The following is a 26,276-nucleotide window of genomic DNA, read 5'->3' as shown; positions in this document are numbered from 1 at the left end:
GGGGGGCACAGAGGGGACCAGGCAGGGACATTGGGGACCGGGGGGCACACAGGGGACCAGGCAGGGGCAGCGGGGACCGGGGGGCACAGAGGGGACCAGGCAGGGACAGCGGGGACCGGGGGACACAGAGGGGACCAGGGATGGGCAGGGGAGGCCAAGGAGAGGCAGGGGGTCCAGGTAGGGTCAGTGGGGACCAGGGAGGGACAGGAAACAAAAAAGAGGGGCCCAAGGGGGATTGTAGAGACCAGGCAGGGGCAGTGGGGACCAGGGGAGGACAGAGGGCACAACGGAGGGGCAAGGGACAGGGGGGACAAGGGAGGGACACCGGGGATCACTCAGGGACAGAGGGGACTGGGGGGAATAGGAGGTCCAGGGGGAGGAGGGGTGGACCAGGCAGGGACAGCAGGGACCAAGGGAGGGACAGAGATTGCAGAAGGGGACAGTGGGGACCAGGGAGGGGCAGGAGGATCCGCAAGGGGCAGTGCTGGACAGTGCTCGCAGTGCAGGTAGGGATGGCAGGGACCAGGCAGGGGCAGCGGATGATGAGAGCAGGGGTGGTGTTTCATCCCCGAGCTGACACCTTCCAGCCCCAAATATTGGCTGGAGCATCCAGGAGCCTCTGGGCGTTGTTCCCGGGGCTGCAGGTGTGACATGGCTCAGCGGGTGCCCCTGCAAAGGGACAGCAAAGGGGGAAAGGCACAATGGAGATTTTCCTGCCCCATTTCCCGTCTCCCCATAGATAAGGGACCAATTTACATGGATTAACAGCCAAAAATCATCCAGGTTCACTTTCCACCTCCATTGGCTGAACATGCAGCTGCGGTTTGCTTGTTTTCACTCTCCAGCAGCCCCAGTATCCCCTGACACTTTTATGCTTGTAAATAGTCGAGTATCACATTCCCCCTGTGGAAACTGTGGAAACCAGGGTCGACAAAAACCTGAAATCCACCTTTTTTTTTTTCCCCCCTCTTTTTGCAGCTGTGCTGCAATTTCAATTACCATATGCCTTGTTTTGCCCCCGGGGAATGGTGGTGAGATGAGGAATAGGGGAAGTGTGGCAGGTAATGAAAGACACGCTCTCATTTCTGCTCCAGCAGATAGTGCAAGTGCCCATTAAATGCTGAAATTAATTGTTTAAATTGTTCTGAGCAGCATTTACGGCAATCTCCTTGTCGGTGCAGCTGGGCATTGGCTTTCAAAAGCTTTCCCTGCGCTATCTGCAGCCGAACGTTCCAGCGGCGACTGTCTCACCACAAACTAATTTGTTCAACACACATTTATTGCACAACACTTACAAAAATACGTGGCAAAAATGCAGATTTTTTTTTTCCCGTTCTTGTTTTCACGCTGTTCCAGAGACAAAACACTGCAGCACTTGGTGGCACCCCCAAAGGCAGCACTTTGTGATATGGTTTCATGGGCACGGGGGCGTTTGGTTGAGGGCTGAATTTGATGATCTTGGAGGGCTTTTCCAGCCTTAATGACTCCATGATTCCATGGCTGGAGCATTCCAAGGCTCCTGCCTCACACTGCTCCCACCGACAGCCAGACCAGCTGCATCTGGAATGATCCAGCATCTGGAAAACCACCAGAAATCCCACTGGAGCCGTCTGAGGGCACGGCCGGTGCCTGTAGAGGGCACAGGGAGCCCTGAGAGCCGGGAGGATGAGCGGAGAGGGAAGAGCTCCCAGTGCCTCCAGCCTGCCCCGTGCCCCCAGCGCTGCCCAGCCGAGCTCTTCTCCATCGCGCTCAGGCTGCAGAGGGAAACACCCGGGCTGCAAGTGGGATAAATTCCCTGCTCCAGCCCATTTCAGAGGCTGGGTAAGTAGATAAACCTTTGGCTGGGTGCTGGAAGATGAAATAGTCCCTGGCTGGGACTGCTGCTCCCAGAGGCTGCTCCCACCAGGGACCTGTCCCCTGCGTCTGGGGCCATCATGACTGAGACTCCAGAGCCAGGGGCAGGCACTGGAATCTCCACAGGCAGGAAAACGTCCTGTCAGGGCAAGGGACAGCTCGAGGTCTTGCCCTGCGAATACCGAGGGAGGCAACAGCTGTCAAGTGATATAAAACTCCAGCATCCAATAATTCCTTCTGCTTTTCCAAAGCCTCAGTGCCCGGGTGCCAGCAGGGCTGGCAGGGACTGCTATGGGGAGCAGCCCAGGGCGGGTTTAACAGACATGTGGATGTGGCGCTTGGGGACATGGGCTCGTGGTGGATGGGCAATGCTGAGGGAATGGTTGGACTCGATGATTTTAATGGTCTTTTCCAACCCAAATGATTCTGCGATTTGTCCTGTCAGATGAAGCCTCCCGTCCAGGAGGGGCTGTGCAGCCCTTCCCTCATCCAGGTGAGTTTCAGGAGCTGGTTACCCACGGTGCCAATGCGGTCATCTCAGGGCTGAGACAAGGAATCACTTCTGTGCCTGTGAATATTGTATGGCTGCTTAGAAATTAAAATGAATTTTGAGTTGTGTAGCATTTATCTGCCCTCCTAATTTATATTTGAACAGGAGAGGAACTATTTTCTGTCTTGAAATCCAAGCTTAATTTTTATCTTTATTATCTTAAGAGCTTAGTGAATAATTAATTCTTTTTCTTGCAAGTTTTTTTTAGATTTGAAGCAAAATTAATTCAACCAAGGCCCCAGCTTTTTTGTCGTTGATTCTGTAGGAGGCCGTGGAGGTCCCAGAGCAGCTGAGGGTCCTCCCAGGGCCACAAAATGAGGAGTTTTGGGGATAAAGAGCTTCTTCCTCCAAGCAGAAGAGCCAGGAGAGCAGGGCTGGGATGCAAACCATGAGAAGGACTGAGATGGATTGAGACCAGGACAGAACGAAAATGGGTCTCAGGGAGTGGGTTGGGCACGTGGTTTCTCAGACTTGGCACCTCCTCAAGGATGGATACGTGTTTCTGATGAGATTTTTATTACTTTTTGTCATTGCAAGATTTTATTTATCTTTAATTAGAGATGATAGATTAGATAAACTATCCTGGAGCAAATGAGGATGTGGAAAACACCAACCCTGGGACGAACCAGGGGCTGAGCAGCCCCCACGCTGGGGACCCCCCACCTGGGGCACTGCATCAAAAGGGGCAATAATTTTTTTCACAGACAAAATGTCATCACAAGTGAGGGTCCCTCACACCCTCAGAGAAAGAGCAGGGGAGCTTTGCCCTGGCTGTTCCCAGCATAAATGGCCCTTGGAGCCCCCACAGCCCCCCCGGGCACTCCTGGCACAGCCAATTCCCATTTACAACCTGTTTTTGCTGACAGCTAAGGTGTGAATTCAGAGAAATTAATTCCAAACTTCCTGAATATGGATTTTATTATTAGTGGGAGGAAGAGCCTGTTCTCCTGGCAGCATCCCTTTATGTAGAAAAATTAATAAACTCAGTATAAATGCTCCGTTTCCATCAGCTCTGGGCTGGCAGCGCTGGCAGCAGGGAGTCAGCGCTGGTTGGGTGTGAGTGGGTCCAACACCTTCACTCTGCACGTTTAACCCTTTCTGTGTCCTGTGCTGCCTCAGCATCAATTTCTTCTAATCAACTGCTTGTTTCCAGGTGGTTTTCCAGTGTTTCTTGTTCTGCCCAAGCCCAATACATTCACCTGCTGTTATCAACAGCCCGGGCCTGACTCTGGCCCCAGCCCACGGAGCCCCTGAGCTCCCAGTCCCTCTCCTGGTCCCACCTGGCTGCAGGTGTTTTGAGGAGCATTTGCAGCTAATGAAAGGGAACTGAGGGAGCACTTGGGGAGCTTCATCTTGCACAGACATTTTTGTTGAAGGGGTTTCATTTGCACTGGCAGGAGCTGGGACCCTGCTGTGATTGGCATCTTAATCAATCAAAATACTCAGCTGATGGCTCACCCTCCTCCTGCAGAGCCCTATTTCGCTCCCACCTGGATGTATTTGTGAAGAACTGCTTGTGTTTTGATAAGATTATTGTTTCTATCCAGCTGATGTTTTTGCTCCTGTGAAGTGCAGGCCAAAATGCCACCACCAGCACTGCCATCTGCCTTGGGTTTACTCCAAGGGGTGCAGGTTTTTGTGGATTTTTGCGTGTGTCAGAGCTTGGGGAGGAGAACCCTGGATTCTCCTGCATTTAGGATGAGTTAGTGCACAGGTCAGACAAATGCCAGGGAGGAGGCTCCATTACTGGGGCAAAACTGATCAAACAGGGAAATTTTCAGCATTATAACGTGGTGTAGTTAATTTTCAGCAGTATTACATTGTGTAGTTAATTTTCAGCAGTATTGTGCTGTGTACTTGACCTCCCCAACCTTAAATAATTGCATCTTAAAACAGTCTTAAAGGAGCTAGTTAAGGGAGGGAGTACAGCTGGCCATATTTCAGCATTGATTTTTCTGCCAGCTCGCTGTACTTTCGGTAACATGAACTCCACGGATCCCTCACTGAGCTCCCCTCCCTGCGATGGGGCTGCCCCCGGTGCGGGGGGACAGAGGGACAGGATGGGATGGGCAGTTTGGGTTTCACCTTCCCCACACCTCTCAGGGGTGAGACCCTCCCAGATGATGCTTAAGCCCGGGAGAAGGGTTATGTGTAAACAGAAAGAATTTCCAAGTTTTTCTAAGAGCTTCCGAATGTTTTGAAACAACTTTATCTCTTAATTCAGAAGTCTGTTTGAATAATCCAAAATGAGATCAGTATGGAAGGGCTGGAAGATCATCTAACAAAGAGCAGCAATTCCTTCCCATTCAACTCAATTATCCCTGGCTCAGTCTTGGGGAAACAGCCCGATTGCTTTCCTGCCAGCTCCTGGCTGCCGAGTTAATAACATCGCACGCTGCGTGTGATGCACCAGAGGATTTTGCAATTACTCCTGAAGAATTTCCCTGGAAGGGGCTGGGAGGGCGGCAGGGGCCGGGGGCGCGTCGGGAGGCGCCTCGCGCCGTTGAATGTCACCCTGTCCCTGCTCCGGTTGAGTGTCACCGTGTCCTCGCTCCTCCTTTCGGGGCTCTGCGGGGCTCCAGCACTGACAGACCCCGCGCTGGGGCTGCGCTGGCCCCGGGCTGTGCCGGGCGGGCCCCGGGCCGGGCGAGGCAGGGCACGCCGGACAGATCTCCTTTGCCCCATCCCCAGCGGAGCCGGGCCGGGCGATGAGCAGCAGCACGCGGCAATCCTGCTCCCTGGCTGCCGCACCGAGCCCTGCAGCTGCCGGGGCTCGGGAGCTCGGGCTCGCACCCGCGGCAGCACAGGGACAGCTGCGAGGGGCTGCCCATTTCGGCTTCGCAGAGCGTGGACCAGTCCAGGGACACCACTGGAGCTGGACGCTGTGGGGGCTGAGGATGGTCCCGATGGGCACCCCCGGACAGGAGGATGGCTCCTCGGGCAGGACACAGGCTGTGATGGCCCAAGCAGGAGCTGTGTGTCCTGGGGGACACGGGCAGAGCGGTCCCGCACACCTGCTCTGCACCCTGCGCCGTGCCAGGCAGCGAGAGCCCCGGGAACCGAGCGGCAGAGGCGCGGCCGTCCCTTCCCCCGGCGGCGAGGTTCGAGGCTTGGCTGTCACCGCCGGGCTGTCCCAGCCCTCTGGCACCGCTGCCATGGCACCGCGGCTTCACTGGAGATCCTGACCTCGGCTCCTTTCTGTCCAGCTCCAGGCTGTGACCGTTCCACGGGACAGGCTGCACCATTCCCTTCAGCGCCACGTGCCTCCAGTGCCGGGTCACATCAGCCAGACCCACGGACATGTCTCCTCCCAAAACCAGGCAGGAACTGGGATTTCAGCAAAGAAGGTTAAATAAATAAACAGATAAACTCAAATAAAGTAAATAAAGGTAAAGGAAAGAAACAGAGAATGAAAACAAATTGTTAAATTAACACAAACTGCGAATTCCCAGTGACAGAGTGTTTCCAGCCCTGCTGGCTGCTGGGGAAGGGGCAGCCCAAGCCCACTGCCCCTCACAGGCTCCCAGTCCCTAAGGGAAAGGACGGTGAATTAGGGACATGTCAAGGATCCTGTCAGTTCAGCTGCCAACCTGAAAAAACCTGGTGGTTGCAGGTGGTTTGAAACCCATTTTTCAAGCAATATTAATTTCAGATCAACCTGTGCCTATTCCTCTGCCCTCAGGAGTGCCACAAGCAGAAGCCTGCTCGGGGGTGATGGAAGTGTCCATGCTCCCTGTGCTCTGCTGTCCACCCCCCTGGGACTCCCCCGGCCCAGCCTAACGGGAGGGGATGGGTCAAGCTGTGACTTCTCACTACAGTGAGTAAAGGTCCTGTGCTTTTACCATCCCTGGTCCATTCTGATTCCACCCTCACACCTGAAACCTGCCCTGGCTCGCCCGGCAACGGCATTTTACAAGATGGATCAGTCCTGTCTCCTGCTGTACAACCCAGCACGGCAGCGAGAATGATCGAGGGTAGCACACGGTGTCGGCAGCCGGACCCCGCCCCAGCAGCACGGGGAACCCCCTCACCGCAGGGACCCCCCTCGCTGTGAGAACGGGAGTCCTTGGCCACTGCCACACTGACAGGAATCCACCACAAGCCCAACGCTGTAATCCCTCCTTAATCGCCTCGGCAATGAGAGGATTAACCAGGGATCTGCCATGGCCATGTGCCATGGCTGAGCCTGAGAAATCCAGACGGGAATTCCAGTGCCCGCCCGCATCTCCTTCTCACCAATGGATTATGCTCGTCCTCCTCTCGCCCACAAGGATGCTCCTCTGCTCCCTGCTGTGCTCCAGCCCCAGGTTGTGCAAAGCCCAAGCCCCTGTTAAGGAGCAGCCTCCCATTTTCCAGCCCTCACCGAAACCCGTGGGGAGGTGAAGGGTGGGGCAGCACCTGTGGGCAGGACACCTTTGCTCAGCACTTCTGCAGGACACCTGCAAACACGTGGAGGCTCCAAAATCTAAAGCCATGGACTATCCCCAAACTAACCCTTCCTGCTGCAAACTGTCACCCCTCAGGTGCAGCCCGCTGGCCCCTGGTCCCCAGCAGGATGTCCCTGGGATACATCCCCAGCCGGTGGCCAGGGGCTCCCTCAGGAACCCAGGCACGGTCACGCCGCTTCTAGCATCCCTATTCTCCGTCTCTCTGTTCCATCCCCTCCGCCCCGGCCCTGCAGTGGCACGGCATCCTCTCACAGCCCCAGCTCTGGCTCCAGCTCCCCGCACCCAGCACAGACACTGCTTTTAATGATGTGCAAATTGGCTTAGGGCACAGCGATCAATCAGGGGCTCAACACCTCGGTGAGGGGACCTGGTGGCTCTTTGTTCGGGGGCAGCAGCTGCGGAGGAGGGAGGGAAGGCTGCAGCCTGGCCGGGCTCTGCCCGCACTCTAGACACGCAGGAATTGATTTGGGATTGTTTCTGTGCAGCAGGCGATCCAACAATCAGATATATTTCTCTTGCAGGTCTGAGTGCAGAGCTCTATTATTCATACTCTGGCTTTAACTTATAGCCAGTGTCGTGTCAAATGTACCAATTCCAGCAGCTTTAATGGAGTTGGCCTCTGCACCCCTCGCCAAGTGGCAGCTGATATTTTCTGCCCACATCAGTTGTATCTACAACGGAAAAATATCGAATGCTCCCTGCAGCTCTTGTTCCAGTGCGTGTGAAGGGGAGGTTTCCTGGCCATGGTGATGCCACTTGTGCCGCGTGTACCAGCGTGCACATGGCTGGGCGCGTGTGGTTCCTGGCACAGCCACAGCCTGGCACTGCCACGTGGCTGCACCAGGGGCCAAGGGCACCACGGCAACCTTGCATGTCATGGCCAGCTGGGCTTTGCTCCACCAGTGGCACCCAGGGATCTCAGGTGGCCAGGGAGGAGAAGAGCCCAGCTCCATGTGTTCACAGCTTTCCTGGCCCTTTGGCCACCACTTTGCCAGCCAATGGCCAGTGCAACCTGCCATGTTCGTGTTGGTGTGACAAGAAGCAGGACCTCACTGGGAGGCTGGGCAGGAACCACCCACAGCAGGATGCTCACTTCAAGCCCTCAGTAACTCATCAATCTCTCTCACCTATGCAGGATGCTGCAGCTCACACCAGTGAAATACCTGAACCAATGGCAGGAAAAAAGATTTAAATCCTGCCACGAATAGGTTCAAGGTTTCCCCTGAGCTGCTCTTGCTGCCTTCTCTTCCTCCTGCCCCAGCCATGGGGAGGCTGCAGTGCCAGTGAGTGTTGTGTGCTGGGCATGGGGATGTGAGGAGGAAATGCTTCCTGCAGGTGAAAACATCCTCCAGAGAGGCAGTGGAGCAGGGCTACCCCTTGGGATGAGGGCAGGAGGGTGGGTTATGGTGCAGTGGGAGGCCCTTGCTGTGCCAAAACATCTTCCCTCCTGCACACCCCTTCCTGACCTCAGTGTCTGGGAATGCTCCAGCCAGGCACTGAGCAGCAGCTCCAGCACTGTGAGGGGCTCAGAGGTCTCAGGGAATGTTCCCATACTCCTTGGTGGGTACACATCCTACCCATGCTCCAACACTCCCACTGTAGCTGGGAGAGACCCTGCAGACTTTTGGTTCATGTCCTGCTGCCACTCAGAGCTCAGCCTTTGGTCCACAATTGAATCAAACGTTTTAAAACAAGCTTTGATCCCTTCTCCTGGCTGCCCCCATCACCATGGCACCTGTAAACAACTGGCAATCTGCCCACCTCCTAATTTTAGTAACTAATTACCTCTCGTTATCTTGCATCAGGCCAGTAGCCAGCACGTCAGTAAGTGATTAATACAGTTCAGACAGCAACGTGAAGCTGCATCCTTCATTCACCACCAGAGTTATCCTATTTGCCCTCTTGTTGTTTACCTTAACAAAGCACTGAGAAAGGCAGGAAATACAAGGAATAGGTATTTGCTGTTGGATGAGCAGCTGGGAAGGCAAAGGGGCGTAAGGGCTGGGCTAGGATCTTCTGGAGGCAGGAGAAGTGGCTCTGAGGAATTTGTAATCAAGATTTAATAGAGAAGCCTCTGATGGGCTTGTAAATCCTCTGCCCCTCTGCGTGACCAGTGCAGCCTGCTGACACCCTGCAGAAGGGATTTTAAACCTAGAGGTCTTGAACCATAACAAGACAGAAGGAGGAATTTCTCTTAAATTGCTTTCCACTGTATTTTTCCCCCCATAGCTTCTCCCATGACGCCGGGAAGGACCCACTTCCACCACATCCCATCGCTCAGCCATTGGCTCCTGCACGTGGCTGGTCACGGGATTGTGCACTGAGCCAATAAATTAAATTGTGGTGGCTTCATCAATATCAATTTTGATTATACTCAAAAGAGCCTGACCAGAGGCACCAACCCTGCTCTCAAAATTAAAACAGACCATCTTTTTACCCCTGAAATTGTCCCATTCCATCAGCCCATGGCAGGAGCATTGCTCAGTCACCTTTGGATAATGGCTGTGTGGGTGTTGGGAAGCCGGGTGGGCTTGGTAGGAGGAAACAGTGGGTGAGTGGTCTGGGGCAAAGGGGCAGCTGAGGGGGGCAGGAAAGCAGGTTTGGGGTGTTTGGGGCTTAGACCCGCCGAGGGCTCAGTCCCATCCTCACCCCAGCTCCTCCCAGCAGCAAGGGCAGGCAAGCACTTACAATAATGAGGTATTCAGCACTGACACCTTCTAATTCCCCAAATGATTAACTTGCAGCAGATTAGAGCTGGGATGGCTATTTAATTAACAGACACGTCAAGCTTGCTTACGAGTCATTAAAAAAACCCACCCTAATGATTGACTTGTTAATACGGAAGAAATCAATTAGAATTTTTTTTTATTCCTCCTCTGAAGTTTTGGATCCAGCCAAAAGGATGGAGGAAGAAAGGATGCTGGGATTCAGCAGAGCTTTGTTCTTTACAGAGGAGGTTGCAGGAACAGCTTAAGGCAGGGATTTGGAGGGGTTTTGGGAGGCAGGGACTGAGCCCTGTCCCAGGATGCAGAGGAGGAGGCGAGCAGCCCCTCGACACCAGGTTGGTTGTGTAGAAAGCTGCCCTGTCCTCCCTCAATCCCCTCATTCCCTCCTCCAGGGCCAAGTTCCAGGGGTTCCACTGCCCCTTCCCAAAGCTCTTTACCATGAACTGCCTGGCTCCCACTGCGGCTTTCCCAGAGAGCCTGGAAGTGTGGATGGGAATGGCTGGAGCAGGACGGGGATGCAGGGTGTCTGCCTTGGGGCTGGGGCAACTCCTCAGCTCAAAGCTGGGGGTGACTCTGGTGCTGCTGGGGGAGGTGGGTTATTGCTGGCAGTGGGGTCTGACGGCAGCAGGGTTACAGATGGATCCTGCAGGTGCTGAGTTAATGATGCATCCAGGGAAAACGCAGTGTGGCTTGGGCAGGAAAGGCCGGACCTGAGCAGGAGTTGTCTGCTCAGGGAACAGCTGGTGAAGTTCAAGGGCAAAGAGGATTTGGCAGGATTTGGAAGCTGCAGCCAGTGTAGCCCAGAGAGCCCCGAGCTCAGGGGGTCAGGACCAGGGAGGTCTAAAGATCTTCTGTGCAGCACGTCGGTGTCAGGACACAGGAGAGCGGGCTCAACCCTCCTGCTCCCTGGGGAAAGCCCACGAGGGGTTAAATGCCTTTCTTACACACAATTATGAATTGCTGTCTTCGGAGTCTGACTTAATGCACAGAAACTCTGATTGCTCAAGTCGTAGATTGCCTCTTGACATTAATTACTATGTAAATCCAGCAGATTAACATTGTCAGATGATGAGTGGCAAGTCTCACTTGCAGTCAGTCTCCCAGGAGCGCCGCAGTTGCAGAAGTTGCCATAGCGATTTTTTCCCCTTGGAAAAAAACCGATAATAGAGTAAACTCAAAACAAACCAGCTCATCCTTGTGCTCCCACCAGGCGCTGCTGCTCTCCCTGCTGATCCCAGGGCCTCAGCTGGACCCTGCTGGGGCAGGAGCTGAAGTTTCATTTTGACCCATCAGTGGGTTTAATGCTCTTCAAGTGCCTGTCTGGCTCCTTAGTGCTTCCTGCCTAAATGACCGTGATGTGGGACTCATCCCCACTCCACAGGAGCTGCCTGGCTCCTGCTCCCTTGGTTTGGGTCATTCTGTGCCCTCCTAGTGCTGCTGGGCACAGTCCCAGCGGGCAATATGGTGCTTTTTGGGGAACAGAAAGCCCCTCTGGGTCTGCTTGAGGAGGAGATTTGATGTTGTTATCCTAGTCTCTGAAGCCAAACGGTGAAAAGAAAAGGAAAAAAACCCTCATTTTTCACTCAGGATTAAAGATGCATGAGCAGAACAAGCAGGGCTGCTCACCAAGGAGTCAGGGGCTTTGAAGGTGAGCTGAAAGCTCACTACATAAATTGATAAACTGCCTCAGATCTCTGGTCAGGAGAGCACAGGCAGTCGGCTTCAAACCTCGCTGTGTCTGGGGGTGTTTGGACTGGCACCTCAGCCCTGTGCCCTGGCTCATGTCAGCCCCGGCACTGCCAGGTGGGTGCTGTACCCCGAGATGCTGCTGGGGCTGCATCTGCTCTGGTCCAAGATGTCCTTGCCAGGGCCCTGCCGTGCCCTCCTGCAGGTCACCCAGCTCCCAGGGACTGCAACAGGGGTCCCCCAGGGCCCCCCAGACCTCCCCAAATCCCACTCCTCCCCCAGCACTGAGGCCTGGGATCAGCCTCCGCTCCCCAGGGACAGACCGTGGGTCCGGGTGGGCGCTGCAGCACCCGTCACCTCTGCGTGCCCTGAGGGAAGTTGCACGACAGAGGTTGTTTATTGCCTTTGAAAGGCTAGAATATGTTTCTCATCCATGTCATACTTCTAAAAATACCAGACGTGTTGCCCTGACTCTCCTCTCGTGCGCTAATGACAGCTGAGGAGCGACGTCTGTATCATAATGGATGAGAAACAAGTGCCTCTGTACCCGGGAGAAGGCTGATTATTTTACTGGCAAGATACATTAAAAAATGCCTTGTGACACAAAGTAACATTAATGTCAGCAAGCGGCAGCGCGGCGCCTCCGGGGAGCCCCGCTCCTGTCACCCTGATTAAATTAGCGCGTTCCCGCATCCAGCCGGCCATCAATATTCATGTCGGGGTGTGCCTGAGCCCGGGCTGCCGCTGCCTGATGGCCCGGAGGAGATGAAGCAGCCTCAGCCACGGGGTACGGGAGCGGATCCGGGGTTTTGCCCTCCAGGCGGTGCCGGAGCATCCCCCTCCCCAGTCCCGGGCCTGAAGAGGGGCAGGGATGTTGCCAGACCTGCACCCTGGAGTGGTGCTCCACACGGAATTCTTGCTTGGTCCATGGGATCTTCCCTCAACAAAAGACAATTTTCGGGGTGGAATGAAAACATGCCAAACCCCCTGTGTTTGGCTTGGTGTTTCTTGCTTCCAGAAGCCCCAGCCCATGGGAATTCACAGGGGCTCCTGGCTGGAATGCCCATGCCTGGAGCTGCTGCCCTGATCTCCTGCCTCTCCTCAGAAGGTAATTATGCTCTACTGGGATCTGCAAAATTCATGGCTATAAATGTCTCCACACAAGGAAGGTGCTGTAACTCATGAAGAATCAAATGCCAAAATGCCACTGAGAAAAGGCCGGAAAGAGCTTTAATTGCCCCAATGAATCATTATCATCCCAGGCTTCCAAGACATCACCATTCCACCCACTGCACATCAGCCCTGTTGGCAGCCTGCGCTGGGGATGTGTTTCCAAAAGTGTTGCCAAACAGGCGGTTGTGGATCCTCCTCCCAGCTCCCACCTCTGCGAGTGCAGCCCCAGTCCTGTGCAGGGCCAGCCCTGGCTGCCCACTTTGCCCCCATAACTTCTCCTGGACCCAAGAGCAGGATCTCTGGATCTCCAGGAAGGAAAACGCAGGAGGAGCAGGGCCTGGGGAGCCGCAGGTGCACCACCAGCATTGCCGGCTGCGGGGCACGTGGCTAATGTGGGATAACCATTCCATAACTTTGCTGCTGCTGCAGCAGGGTGGTAACGAGTGAGAACAGGCTCAGGGTGGTTTAAGGAGCTGTGCAGGGGCTGCTCTGAGCTGAGATCTCTGAAAGGTGCCAACCTGCAGGGTGAGGGAGCCTGGACGCGCTTCGTTCGCATGGCAGCTGACACCCACCTGAAGCATTGCCCGTAGAACCACAGACTGGTTTGGGTTGGAAGGGACCTTACAGACCATCTCATTCCACCCTCTGCTGTGGGCAGGGACACCTTCCACTACCCCAGGTTGCTCCAAGCCCTGTCCAACCTGGCCTTGGGCGACGGGGCAGCCACAGCTTCTCTGGGCAACCTGTGCCAGGGCCTCACCACCCTCACAGGAAAGAATTTTTTCCCAATGTCTAGTCTAAACCTAGTCTCCTTCAGTTTAAAGCCATGTTTCAGGTGACCCCAGCTCCGTCCTCAGTTCAGGGCTAGCTTGCCAAGGGATCCAAGCACAGCAGCTGGCACTGGTAGGTGCTGGCATTGGTCCTGCTGCCATTGCCCACAGCGTGGGGTCCTGTGGGCTCCCAGAGCCCAGCGGTCACTGCAGTTAATGATCTTTTTAAAATTTAGCTCCCTGGGAACTTGTTATTCCAGGATTCCAGCCATTAAGGGCTTGTTAATATTTATGAAATAATTAATAGATGCACCTCTGTTCTTTAATAACTCATGTAAAGTTGTGCTGGGGAAGGCGGTACCAGGCATTCTGCTCAGAGCAGCTCAGAGCAGGAGGAGCCCTTAATTATGTATTAAACACACACAGATTTATTACACAAAGTTATGAAAAAATAAAAGCATTTAATTTAAGAGAAAATGAGGCAAGTTCTGCTACCTGGAGAGCTGTGTTAACGAGGCAACTGGCTGTGGAGCTCTGCTCCAAGGAAAAACATTTACAGGGGGCCTGGCCCTGTTGTGGTGAGGTCTTTCTTTATGTGGGAGATTTGGTGCTCAGCAGGGTGGGTGTTGGGAAGGGCAGGCAGGGCCACCCCCGTGCCAGCCGTGCACATATGGTGTGCATACACACACACAAAGTTTTTTGGGAGCTTTCCCAGTGCCAGCCCCTCTCCATGAGCACAAGATGCTCCTTTGCTCCAGGGACCCCATGCAGCTGCCTCCCACGTGGGCTGAGGGTCTCTGGAGCAGCACTGGAGGCCCCAGTGACAGCATGCACGCAGACTGCTCCCCAAACAATGATCTATATTTTCAATTCTCAAAAAGATTATGTTTTCATCTTAAAAGATGTTGTCTCCTGCTTTTTGACCTGAATAAAGTGAAAGATAATAGAATCCAGATGAAATATATATCTACATTAATCTTACACAGCCTCGTGCCGCTTCCAGGCGCTGCAGCAGGAGTGGATCCAGTGGCAATCAGATGCCCACCTGGGTCTGAGTGATTCCCACTCTGATTTAACAGGATTAAGAGCTGCTGTGAGATGCAGCTGGTCCCGGTGCAGGAAGCACAGCTTCTTCCAGGGAAAGTGTGGAAAAGCTCGGAGGTGCATTTTCCCTGAGACATGTCCATGGCAGGGGAGGTGTGTGACTCCGTCACCTCCAGACATCAGAAGGTGACAATGGGGTTGTCAAGGAAGCTCTGCTCCAGGCTGGGCCATGCAGCTGCTGCTGGCTGGGCAGAATGGTGCTGTGCCCAGGGGGGCCATGCTGTGCTGAGCAGGGTAATGCTGTGCCCAGCAGGATCATGCTGTGCCCAGCAAGATTACGTTCTGTCCAGTGGGATGATGTGGGGCTGGGTAGGATTATGCTGTGCTGAGCAGGATGATGCTGTGCCCAGCTGGATGTTGCTGTGCTGAGCAGGATTATGCCATCTCAGCATTTGGACAGGCACTTTCACCTGGATTTTGGCAGCACGGGCACCTGCCAGGAGCTCATGGAGGTGGCCCAGGCTGCCTGGAGCCCGTGGGAGCAGCATCCAGTGCTCCTGTCTGTGCTTCTGGCCAGCAGAGAGGATTCACTTCGCTTTGTATCTCATTGGGTTCCTCCTGCAATTTTCATTTCAAAGCCTCTCCTGTCCTACCCGTGTCCCCAGACAGGCCTTGTGGAGCCGCCGAGCTCGAGGCCAAGGTGAGGGGCACTCACAGCCCTCGCAGGCACCAATCCACGCCAAGGACAGGCTGGATCCCTTAAGCCAGATCCCAGAGCCAGGCATGGTGGGGGCTCCAGCTGTAGCAGGAGAGAACTGGGGGAAGGAGAGGGAGAAATTGGATTCAGAGGCAGCAAATGCAGCTCCCCAGAATGGATGTACATTTTCATTATACACTGAGTAATTGGTGGTAATACAAGAGATATGGGCAGTATCATTATAGACCAGGCTGTGCTGGAGATGGATTATCATCATCTGTCATTATCTGGGCTTCCTTGTGGCTGCTAAAATTGTAGAACATGATTTTAATAACCCTGGAAGGCAAGAATCATTTTTCTTTTGTCACTTAACAACTTGGCCTCATTCACTGATACCTTTAAATAAGAAGGGGGGATTAATTTCTCGTGGGATAAATGCAGACCTGGTTGTTTCCTCCTCTCTTCATTTGCAAAGGGGCCCCATCGATGCCTGACAGCTTTCAAGGAAATTGCAGATAATGGGGACAGGATGTCAGTGTGGAGCAGGGGGCACAGGATCACCCGGAGACAGGTGGTGGTGCTGTCACAGTGCCAGCCCTGGGGCCCTTGCCCTGTGCCCCCCAGGCAGGGCACCGATGGCACTGGGAACCACAGCCTGAGCCTCAGGGAGTCTTGGCCAGGAGATTTGGGCGGTGTCAGGGTCGTCAGGGTGGTCCAGGCACCCCAATCTTCAGTCCCATCTCGCAGGGCGCAGACACAGCCGTTTTCCAGGAGCCAGGGGAGCTGCGTCACTCCTGACCCCCCTGGACACTGTCAGACTCATTTGTGGGTGTTTCATTTGTCACTCCTTTTGGCCATGGAAAAAGCCAGCAGCAGGAGAGGGACAAATCAAATTACAAGGCAGCTAATGAAAATAATGGGGAATAAAGCACTTTTGGAGGCTGCTTGGTTGGATTCCTATTTCCCTGTGTCACTGGGTTTAAGCGGGGATGTTTATAACCTCACAAAGACATTTCATTGCCTCTGTGATTAGCTCAATTGACCGTGGATTTTTTGACCTGAGCCCTTGGAAGAGAAGTGCCTACTCCAAGTCACATTCCCACCCCACAGCTCGAGCACCTAGAGCCCCCCTGTGCCTTCCAGGGGCCTGGCACTGGCAGCATGTCCTGGAGTGACACGGACAGGGAATGAAGGGGGTGTTCCTGGGCAGCACAGCCAAGATGGGGGGTTCATATGCCAGGAGCAAGGGGGGAGCAGCTGGGAGAGCTTTGCCCCTTTTCCATGCAATGCTCTGGCCACTCCAGCTACGAGCAGCTGTCAGTGCCTGCCTGGGCTGGCAGCCCCTACCTGCAACTATTGACTCTGAGTAAATAATTCCCAGGTATCCTTTTCTCCTGATAGAAGCTGGGTTTTTTCTATTATTGTCAGAGGTGTTTATTAGAGCAGAAAATAATAGTGCTTTGCTTGCAGCCTGATTGCCAGGAAGTTTCATGAGTGGCCACGCAGCCCCGGCAGCTGGGATCAAACTCAGACGTGTTGCCTGGCACCACAGGCACAGCAGGGTGAGGGGGTGTGGTGGGGGGTGAAAAGCCCCTGCCCTGGCGGTTTGATGGGGGAAATCTCAAAGGGAAATTTCTTTTCAGCAGTGGCAGAGTGGGAAGATGCTCCACAAGTCCGAGTTCTGGAGTGACTCAGCAGAAAAGAGCAGGAATTTCCAGGAATATGAGGGGTGAGAGGCTGGTACAGGGCTCAGCCAAAGAACATGGGGAGGTTCCCCTGCCACAGACACCTGTGCAACAGAGGCAGGAATTTAGGAGAAAGCAAGTTCTAGGTGGTCCAATGGAAGATCTCTCCCTCTCACCCATCCATCCTGCTGAACCACTCTGCCGAGCTGGAGCTGCATCCCCTTGGCACCACTCTGGCACCTCACAGAGTAGAGATGAATAATGGCAGCACATCCCGTCCCTCCTCCCCCTCCCCATGCCCGTCAGGGCCTCCCCGGATCTGCCACACAGAAATTAATCCTCCTGCCTCATTAATTGCAGGAATGTGTCGGGAGCTGTTCAAGGTCAGCCTCTAGGACCCCTGCCATCAATCCTCTCCAATTTGCAGCTGCCTTGCTGGGGAGGAGCCGCCAGTGGCAGAGCAGGGACAAGCACCGGGGACATCTCTGGTGTTTGGGTGACCAGAGCCCACAGACACAGGAGGGTCCTAGATGGGCTTCTGTCCCAGGAGTGGCTCCATGCTGGCAGGCTGCCCATGTCCCCCTGTCCCCTGGTGATGCCGTCCCGAGCCAAGAGTCCTCTCCTGACCACCTCTGCCCCCCACAGAGTGACTTGATGGGGAGCCCTCTGCTCCCTCCTCATTGCTAATGGCTGAGCAAAGGGGTTGTTCGAATTAACTGCATTGGGCACCAATTAACCAGCTCTCCTCACCCATTAGAGACTGCAGAAGCTTTTGCACTTAGATTTTGCATCTTACATGATTGGCAATATTCTCTTCTTTTAAGGAATGAAAAGAAGAAAGGGAAAATCCCTTTAGAGGAGCCGGGTTTTGCTGTCTGCGGAGCTGACACACACCAGGAATGTACTTTATTCTGCTTAACAGCAATGATCCACCTGGCAGGGATGGAAACAGAGGCACTGGGAACACAGAGGTAGCTGAGAGCTCCCAGGCACTGAATGTGGGGCTGCTGCCTGTGGACTGAGACCAGAGCTGCCCTCAGGGTCTGGCCATGCCCATGGGCTGCTGCCCAGTGCCATCGGTCCCCATCCGACACCCTGCAACCAGGAAAACCCCGCAGCTGCTTCTCCTTTCCACCTTCCCCCTTGCCTGATGGCCTCAGGCTTGGGAGGCTCTTACATCTGGGAGCCACTGCCCCACCACTCACCCCAAAACCTGCTTCCTGAGCATCCACCCTCCCTCCAAACTGTGCTCCCCTTGCTGTCCTGCACCAAGGCCTGTGTCACCACCTGCCTCTGCACCGTGGGACCCTCTGCCACCCAGCTGGCTCTTGCACCCCAGCAAGAGGGTCGGCCCCGTGCCCTACGCATCCTCCTGGCCCAGCCCCTCTGCCAGGCTGGCTGGGACCTACGGCTCAGGGGTGGCACCCTGCAGCCTGCCTCGTATTCCTGTCCCATCCCAGGGACGGGATCTGTGAGCTTGTGAGCGTGACTCAGAGCCGAAGGGGAACCGAGAGCGCTGTCAGGATGCACGTCTGCTCCATCCCCGCTCGCAGGAGGCTGGCCCGGCAGATTGGCACACTCGAAGCCTCCTGAGACAAGCCCTTTCCCTGCCCGAGGGCAGCCGTGCGCTGGTGTGGGATGCAAGGTCCCCTCCCCACACCGGATCCCACCCTGTGGCGGGGCCCCATCGGCGGCGGGCTCTTGTCGGTGTCCAGCTGGGTGTTTGCAGCGCTACGCCCTCGGTTCCCACGGAGATGCCCACGTCGCCATGGCTACCCATGGACATTCCTGCTCGGCTGGTAAACAGCCCGCACGGCACCAGCTTCCGTCCCGAAGTACTGGGGGTTGCTACACCCCGGGGAAATGTTGCGAGGGCAGCTCCTCCAGACAGTGGGCATCGGCCCCGTGCCCCAGCCCGAGGTGCTGAGCCCCCACTCCACCCCTGCCAGCAGCCAGACCCGTTACAAGCAGGGCAGATTTGGAGGAAAGTGCCTTCGCTTGCACTGTCGGGGCTGTGAGGTCGGTGGTGAGAGCCCCAGGCCATCCCCTCCGGCCAGCGCCCGGCTCTGCAGGAGGCGATGCTAGATGTCCCCAGGATGGTCTCCCACCACACCAAGACACCCTGCTCCCAGGGGGGCTGCTCTGGCAGCGTGGGGCTGTGGGAGCACTGAAGCGTTCCGTGGAGATGAAACACCGCCCCGACCCCAGAGTAAACAGCTCTTTGCACAACAGCCGCCGTGGTTGCGAGAGGTTGTGAGTGTGAGGAGGGTTGAGCAACCCTCTGTTTACCCCCCGTGCCAGCCCCATCCCACCAGACACGGGATTCCCCACCGGGGCTGTGATCCAGCCCGACACGGGTGGGCACAGCAGCTCGACACGGCCCCGGGCAAGGAGCTGTTTAAATAACACGGGTTAATGGTCAGTACTGGGATATACTGGTGGGAACATCATGTCGTGGGCTGCCCTTGGGCATCTTGCGCACTGCTCACCCTGGAGCAAGCTGGACTACGTGGATGTGGACACAGACACAGGCTTGGGGATGTGAGCTGCTCGCAGGTGGCATCACACCGTGCTGGCAGCCATGGCTGGGTTTGCCTCCTGCCCCTTGAGTTGCTCACTCCCTGGCCAGTGGCCTCCTGCCACATCCACGCTCCTCTGCCGTGTCCCCCAGCCCAGGCCGGTGGCCCCACGGCAGTTGCAGTAAGGAACTGTCTGTGCCACATCCCGGCTGTGCCAGGTCCGGCCGCTGGAGCGGGCAGGGTGGAGGCCGGGCGCTGCTCGGGGTGTCTGCGTCCCCTGGGCTTTCCTGCTTGCGGCGAGCGAGGGGGTCGCAGACTTCAGGGAAGTGTTTTGCAATCACCTTCTTCAGAGCGTCACAGCAACTAACGGCCCTGCTTTTGAGGAACTAACGGGGAAAGCAGCATGTTAGCAAACAGGCTGAGCACGGCCAGCCGCCGGCAGCCGGAGCCCCGCGCTCGGAGCCGGCGGTGAGCGGCAGCCGGACGCACCGGACACGGAGGAGAGGCAGGAATGGAGGCGAGGTAGGGATGGAGGTGAGGTAGGGGTGGGTGCGTGGTGCTGAGGTCCCACTGAGCAGCACCTTGTCTGTGGCTGCTCTCCCCAGTCCCTGCCTGGGACAGGCGCACATGCCGAGTGCTCAGGGGTTGCCGCTGTCCCACTTCCCACACTCGAGTGCTTTGTCTCCCTCTGGATGTTGGCTTGGAGAGTGAGGAGCTGTGGGCACCCGGAACTGGGCACAGTTTGGGCAGCCCCTCCGAACTGTGTCTGGGACCCACCCGGGGCAGAGGATGCGGGCAGAGGCGGCCGGGCAGGGGCAGAGGCAGCCACCGCTCCTAGGGCCGTTCCCAACAGCAGGCAGGAGATGCAGCCGACGGGGGCAGCCGTGGCGGGCGTGGGCAGGACCCCGCAGCTCCGGCCAGTCCCGCTCTGCTGCTGTCGGTCACTCACTTCCCTCTCCCAGCTTGTCGCCCTCCGCCGTCCCAGCGCTCACCCGCCCTCAAACCGCAAATCTCTGCCCGGCAGCGGCTGGAGATAGTGGAGATAAAATCAGCCCGTGCCTGCGGCCGGGCACAGGGTGCTGTGCCCGGGATGGCGTGCGGGGCCGGGACGGTGACGCCGGTGTGGAGGGACCCGCGTTGCGGGGTCTCTCCGCTGCGCTTCCCACGCCGGCGGCTGTGGCAGCGCGGGCGCCGAGCCGGGGGCGGAGGTGTCAGAAGGGCTGCGGGGCCGGGCTGACGCTGACAGCGAAAGGACATTCTGCTCCAGGAAGCGCCGGTGACAATGGAGCCCGGCTCCTTCAGCCCACCTCGTCCCCAGCCCTTGCCGACCCCCAGAACAAGCCGCTTTCTCCGCTCCAGGTGATGCCAAAGCCACGGAGGAGACCATGGCCAGACGCGGTGCTGGGACACCCTTCCTGCTGCAGCTCTCCCTGCTTCTGCTCCTCCACCTGGGCGGTGAGTGCGGTCCATCCTGTCCTGTCCCACAGCCACGCCATCCCCGGCACCCTGCGCCCCAGCCGGGCTGGCCGGGGCCACGGGGCAGGCAGGAGCGGCGGCAGCGCAGCAGGCGCGGGCAGGATGGGGCCTGGCATGTGCCGGTGGCTTGCCCAACGCTCGGCTCTTCCTCTCCAGGGCTGGGGGGGCCCATCTAAGGGAAGAGGCTCCTCCCTGTGTCCCGCCTGGGCACTGAGGAGCTGAGATGGCTTTGTCACAGCTGTGCCCAGGATGTGACACGCTTTTCTTGCCTGCAGGGACACTGGGCTGCGCCTCGGTGGCTGTGGGCTCGCCCATTGTGCCCCTGGGCTCGGCTGTCACGGCGTCCTGCACCATCCAGAGAGAGCTCTGCCGTGGCTTGGAGCAGGGGAAGGTCCGGATCATCTGGATGCTGGACAACAAGCTTGTGGCCGGGAGCCAGCGCCAAGGTCCAGGGGGCACGGAGGTGTCCAACCTCACCCTGCCCCGGTTCAACCACACACAGGCCAGGCTGTGGTGCTGTGTGGAGTGGAATGGGACCAAGCAGCGCATTGGCATGGCCGAGATCAGGGCGGGCTGTAAGTCTGCTGCCAGCATGGGTCACCCTCCTCCCCAGAAGGGACGGGCACTTGCTCAGGCTCTTTCCTGCTGTTCTCCCCCAGACCCTCCAGCAAAGCCCCTCAACCTCAGCTGTGTCCTGAACCTCAGTGACTACGGGCTGACGTGCCAGTGGGAGCAGGGAACCGACAGCCACCTCCCCACCAGCATCGTGCTGAAGTGCGCCGGGTAAGTCCCGGGACCATGGTCCCCTGCTAAACCCCATAGCAAGCCTCGTCCTCTGCCAGAGGGACCCCGAGCCCACTGCTCTGGCTGCCGCAGGAGCAGAGCCCAGGTGGTGACGGGCTGCACCCCGCAAGGAGGGCACAGCCACTGCACGGTGCCACGCCGGCTGCTCCAGCTGTACCGGCAAATGGAGATCTGGGTGTCTGCCACCAACGCCCTGGGCACAGCCGAGTCAGAGCATCTCCGCATCGACCCCATGGACGTGGGTGAGTGACGGTGCAGAGGTCAGGGGCCAGGGAAGCTCATCACCGGTGACAGGGGTATTAAAGCGCCATTAAAGCACATCGGGCTTTGAGGTCACATTTTACGGGCAGGTTCCATGATGAATGTCCTGCCGGGATGAATCGGTGCCAGCGCTGCGTTACAGACAGAGCAGCGCGTGCGGCGGGTTACGAGCTGCCAGTTGACCTGCTGCACTCCACAGCTCCTCCAGCAATTGATTACCCATTTATTCAGGAGGTCTATTAATAATGGATCCAGTGCCTATAAACTATTTATAAAGGGAGCCTTCCCAGATGCAGAGACTTATCCTCCCTGATCTGAGGCTGGGGAAAGACTGCCCAGGAACCAGCTGAGCCCTCCCATGGCTGTGCCACGCTCTCACCCCCGAGCAGACCCAAATGTAGGGTGTTCCAGACACCAGGCCCCATGGAATCTGTTTTCTCTGCACAGCTGTTAATGCAGAGCAGTGCCAGCATTGCACTCACTACCATTACCCATTCCCAAGCAGTGGCACATGCCAGCTCCTGTCCCTTGCCACCAGCCATTCTCCTAAATGTTTTGGGGTGGTTTCCCCCCATTTATTGCTGCAGCACCCTGGCTGCAGCTCCTGGCATTAACAACAGGCACATGTGAGGACGTGGCTCTGGGCACTGCCCACCACACACGTCTCCAGCTCTCCCCTGCTCTTCCTACAGCCAAGCTGGACCCCCCAACCCTGCAGAGCATCCAGTCCATCCCCTTCCAGACCGACTGCATCGCCCTGGCCTGGGATGTGGCGCGGGGCACAGAGCACATGGAGCTGCAATGTGAGCTGCGCTACCGGGCACCCGAGGACCCTGCCTGGGTCCTGGTGAGTGCCGCTGGGGCAGTGGGACCGGGCAGCAGCCGGGACCCTCCCTCTGCTCCAAGCAGTGGGAGCGCCATGTGGGAGTGGGACGGCAAAGTGTCCCCCCGCGCCCACAAGAGCCCCTGCCCGAGGCAGGAGCCAGCACAGCCCTCGTTCTGGCTGCCACCAGGTCACCGGCATCATCGGCCGGGCCGGCACCGCGCAGCGCTGCGGCTTCCTCTTTGGCACACAGTACCACTTCCAGATGCGGTGCCGGCGGAGCTCAGCGTCGGCACTGGCCTACTGGAGCGAGTGGAGCCCGGGCAGGAACTACACCACCCACGAGAAAGGTGCGTGTGAGTCACCCAGGGGGTCCCCTCTGCCCGAGCAAGCGGCACAGCACTGAGGGCAGGCGGCACAGCGCTGGGGGCACAGCCACGCTGGCCCCTCAGCTTCTGCCATCCCCCCCCGTTGCAGCCCCCACAGGAAAGCTGGACGCGTGGTGGGAGGCTCAGCCGGCCGGGGCAGGGGAGCCGCTGGAGGTGCAGCTGCGCTGGAAGGTGAGCAGGGGCGGGCGAGGGGCGCGGGAGCTGCCGGGGCATTGCCCTGGGGCCTGAGATCCCCGCAGGGACTGACATCCGCACCCCCTGCCCCACCCAGGCCCCACGGCAGCGGGAGGCCAACGGGAGAGTGCTGGGGTACCGCGTCACCCTGAGCCCCCGGAGGAGGGGCAGGGACCCCTCCACCATCTGCAACACCGCCCACACCCAGTGCAACTTCTCGGTGCCCGCGAGGACCAGGAGGGTCTATCTCTCAGCTTACAACGCCGCCGGCGAATCGGCACCGACCGAGGTCGTCCTCCTACAGAGGAAAGGTGAGGGCAGTGCCCGAAACCTCCGCGTGTCCCCCGGGGCTGTGCTTCCCTCGAGCAGACTGCCATGGGCTGCACAGCCAGGGCAAGGAGAGGGCAGATTCCAACCCGGGGCGCACAGGGGGTGATGTGGGAGAGGTGCTCCCCTCTCCCATCATCCCGGCTGCTTGTTCCATGCAGGTCAGCCCCTGTCCGGGCTCCGGGCCGTGCCCGGGGACGAGCACAGCCTCTGGGTGCACTGGGAGGCACCGCTGGCCCCAGTGATCGCCTACGTCCTGGAATGGCAGCGGGTGACAGCAGAGCCTGGGCACTGCAGCGCGTGCTGGCAGATGGAGCGTGATGGGGCAGCCACCACAGCCCTTATCCAGGGTAAGCAGGGGCTGCCAGGGGACCCTGACCCCCTGGTCATCTGTCCCAGGGGGCTGGCACCCATCCTGACCAAACCAGGACCAAGCCCTGGCCCCAGCCCACCTCCCACCCTCCCTCCTTCCTCTGGATCCACCCCCAGGGTAGGTGGGCTGGTGCCGTGGGGCACAGGCAGGGGCAGCTGAGGGGTCTCAGCAGCCAGTGCCCCAAACTCCCAGCCCCCTCTGCTCTCTGTTGTAGATGGCATCAAGCCTTTCCAGCTGTACAACATCTCACTGTACCCCCTCTATGAGGACACTGTCGGGGTGCCCATCCACACCACAGCCTATTCGCTGCAGAAGGGTACGTGGGAAGGGTGCCCCACCACCAAGACTTTGCCCTTCCAAAAGGAGGAACACTCCCTCCCCCATGTACCCCTAATCCAGGAGCTGTGCCAAAGAGCTCAGCTTGAGGGACTGGATCTGTCTCGTCTCTGAAGGTGCTCTCAGCTCCCCCACAGCGTGGGCAGGTCCTGATGCCCACACCTCGGGAGTGGGACCCCCCCACCAGTTCCCACCCGAGGCAGTGGCTCTGCTCAGCACCTGGTCCCCCTTGTCCTGCTCTTTCCAGCACCATCCTATGCCCCAAAGCTTCACCTCAGGAGGATCAGCAAGTCAGAGGCCGAGCTGTGCTGGGAGCCACTGCCAGTGGATATGCAGAACGGCTTCATCACCAGCTACACCATCTTCTGGGCCAACAGCATTGCTGATGTGGCCAGTGAGTTTTGCCTGCAGCACCAGTGACCTTCCCCTCTGTCCCACGTTGACATGTTGGGTGGGGATATCAGCAGACCCTGTGTCCTTCTCAGAGAGGGTCAGGGAGTTGTATGGGTGTCTCACAGGGCCCTGGCCAGCAGAGATCCAAGGGGCTGTGCAGGTGAGGGGATTCCACCACACCAACAGCCCCGTGTGTCCCCAGGTGCCACCGTGAATCCTTCCCTCAGCTCCTTTGTCATCCGGGGGCTGAAGCCATCGACCCTGTACAAGGTGCACATCATGGCATCCACGGCCGCCGGCGGCACCAATGGCACCAGCCTGACCCTGGTGACCACAGTGCTGGGTGAGGGGTGCAGCCACTCGGGGCGGGGGGGGGAGATGGGAGGGGACCCGCAGACCCTGGTCCTGCCCTGGCCTCATGGCACAGCACAGCTGGCAGTGCCCACTGCAGTTCCCTGTGACCCTGTCCCACTTCCCAGATGACACTGAGATCCAGTTCCTCTTCCTGACCCTGGGGCTGATCTTTGTCCTGTTCATGGTGTTGCTCATCTGCTTCCAGAAGAACGAGCGGTGAGTAGCAGAGCCCCGCCCCAGGCTGGGCTGCCGGTGGGACAGGGTGGTCTGCGGGAGTGCTGACATCCCTCCAGGAGCCTGGCGGGAGCCAGTCCAGCACTGAGGCCACCCATTCCAGCCCGCCTCGCTGAGTCCTCTCATCCCGTGGTCCCCAGGATGAAGGAGCAGCTCTGGCCCAGTGTCCCCGACCCTGCCAACAGCAGCCTGGGCAAGTGGGTGCCGGCAGCGGCGCCGCAGGTGAGACCGGCCGGCTGCTCCCTGGCCCCCCAGTCCCCACCCTGCACATGGCCCCGGGGCGCGAGGCCACGGTGAGGGACAGCAGGGGCAGATGGCACCGGCTGTGACCTCCCTCTGGTCCCCAGGAGCCGATCCAGGTCCCCGCCGCGAGGGAGCCCGGCCCGGCCGCCATCTCCACGGTCACCGTGCTGGAAGGGGAACCGGGGAAGCAGCCGGGGAAGGAACCCCCCGCCCTGCTCGTCGCCCTCCCGGCGGTGACCCGGCCCTACGTGCGGCAGGAGGGTCCCGGGGAGCCCGTGCAGTATGCGCGGGTGGGGGGCGCGGGGTACCGGGGGCAGCCGCTGCTCCCCGAGCCTGGTCCTCGATTCTACGAGAACCTGCGGGGCCGCGGGGACGGCGGCGGCGCGGGGGACTGGGGGTTCCCCGAGGAGCCCCCCGCCACCTTCCCGCTGCTGCAGGGGCTCCGCATCGGCGGGGCCGAGGAGCTGCACGAGTGCCGGGCGGACTAGCGCGGGATGGAGCCGGGCAGCGACACCGGGTCCTCCAGAGGGAGCCCCGGGATGCGGGGACCGCTCGCGGGGTTCCAGCCGCACCCCGGGGCGCTGCCCGGCTCCACCCCGCTCTGTGTGTGTGCCCCCTCCCGACTCTTTCCCTCCGAAATAAACGGAGACGTGCTGCGAACAACCCGGGCGCCTCTGCGGGAGCCCGGGGATGGGGATGGGGACGTGATCGGGGACGGGAACGGGACCGGGACGAGACCGAGACAGGGATATAGGGATTGGGACGGGACCGGAACCGGGACGGGGACAGAACGAGTATCGGGACCGGGACGAGGACGGGGACAGGTAGGGGACGAAACCGAGACGGGGACGGGAACGGAGATGGAGATGAAGATGATGGAGATGGGAGATGGAGATGGAGATGGAGATGGAGATGGGAGATGGAGATGGAGATGGAG

The 26,276-nt window shown here is 58.1% G+C and overlaps 1 protein-coding gene across 2 annotated transcripts; it reads left to right on the top strand.

Annotated features, from left to right (window-relative positions):
* Positions 1–19,532: 19,532 nt before the first annotated feature.
* Positions 19,533–26,002, top strand: CSF3R (colony stimulating factor 3 receptor). Of its 2 annotated transcripts, XM_042015791.1 has the most exons (16): positions 19,533–19,674; positions 20,512–20,607; positions 20,904–21,203; positions 21,288–21,411; positions 21,505–21,674; positions 22,386–22,540; positions 22,707–22,866; positions 22,994–23,076; positions 23,177–23,390; positions 23,568–23,756; positions 23,994–24,095; positions 24,363–24,509; positions 24,711–24,851; positions 24,988–25,078; positions 25,237–25,318; positions 25,444–26,002. In XM_042015791.1, exons 2-16 carry the CDS (start codon positions 20,538–20,540, stop codon positions 25,825–25,827), a joined length of 2,412 nt encoding a protein of 803 aa, XP_041871725.1. In that variant the 5' UTR covers positions 19,533–19,674; positions 20,512–20,537; the 3' UTR covers positions 25,828–26,002. The 2 variants fall into 2 exon arrangements, with proteins under 2 accessions (XP_041871725.1, XP_041871726.1); XM_042015792.1 differs by lacking the exon at positions 25,444–26,002 and having other exon boundaries at positions 19,534–19,674; positions 25,200–25,291.
* Positions 26,003–26,276: the final 274 nt, after the last annotated feature.

Source organism: Corvus kubaryi, unplaced genomic scaffold (genome assembly GCF_017639235.1).
Source record: "Corvus kubaryi isolate FWS band 111438036 unplaced genomic scaffold, C.kubaryi_AGA036_p1.0 split3-37304, whole genome shotgun sequence".
NCBI classification, from domain to species: Eukaryota; Metazoa; Chordata; class Aves; order Passeriformes; family Corvidae; genus Corvus; species Corvus kubaryi.
The sequence above is the reverse complement of the archived record's forward strand: the minus strand, read 5'-3'. Positions and strand labels throughout refer to the sequence as shown.

Bases quoted from the DNA above. Each gene is read 5' to 3' on its own strand.
- CSF3R (XM_042015791.1), top strand. From the start codon at position 20,538: ATGGCCAGACGCGGTGCTGGGACACCCTTCCTGCTGCAGCTCTCCCTG. The intron at 21,412-21,504 runs GTAAGTCCCGGG...TGGCTGCCGCAG, and splicing joins ATCGTGCTGAAGTGCGCCGG to GAGCAGAGCCCAGGTGGTGA. The intron at 23,757-23,993 runs GTAAGCAGGGGC...TCTCTGTTGTAG, and splicing joins CACCACAGCCCTTATCCAGG to ATGGCATCAAGCCTTTCCAG.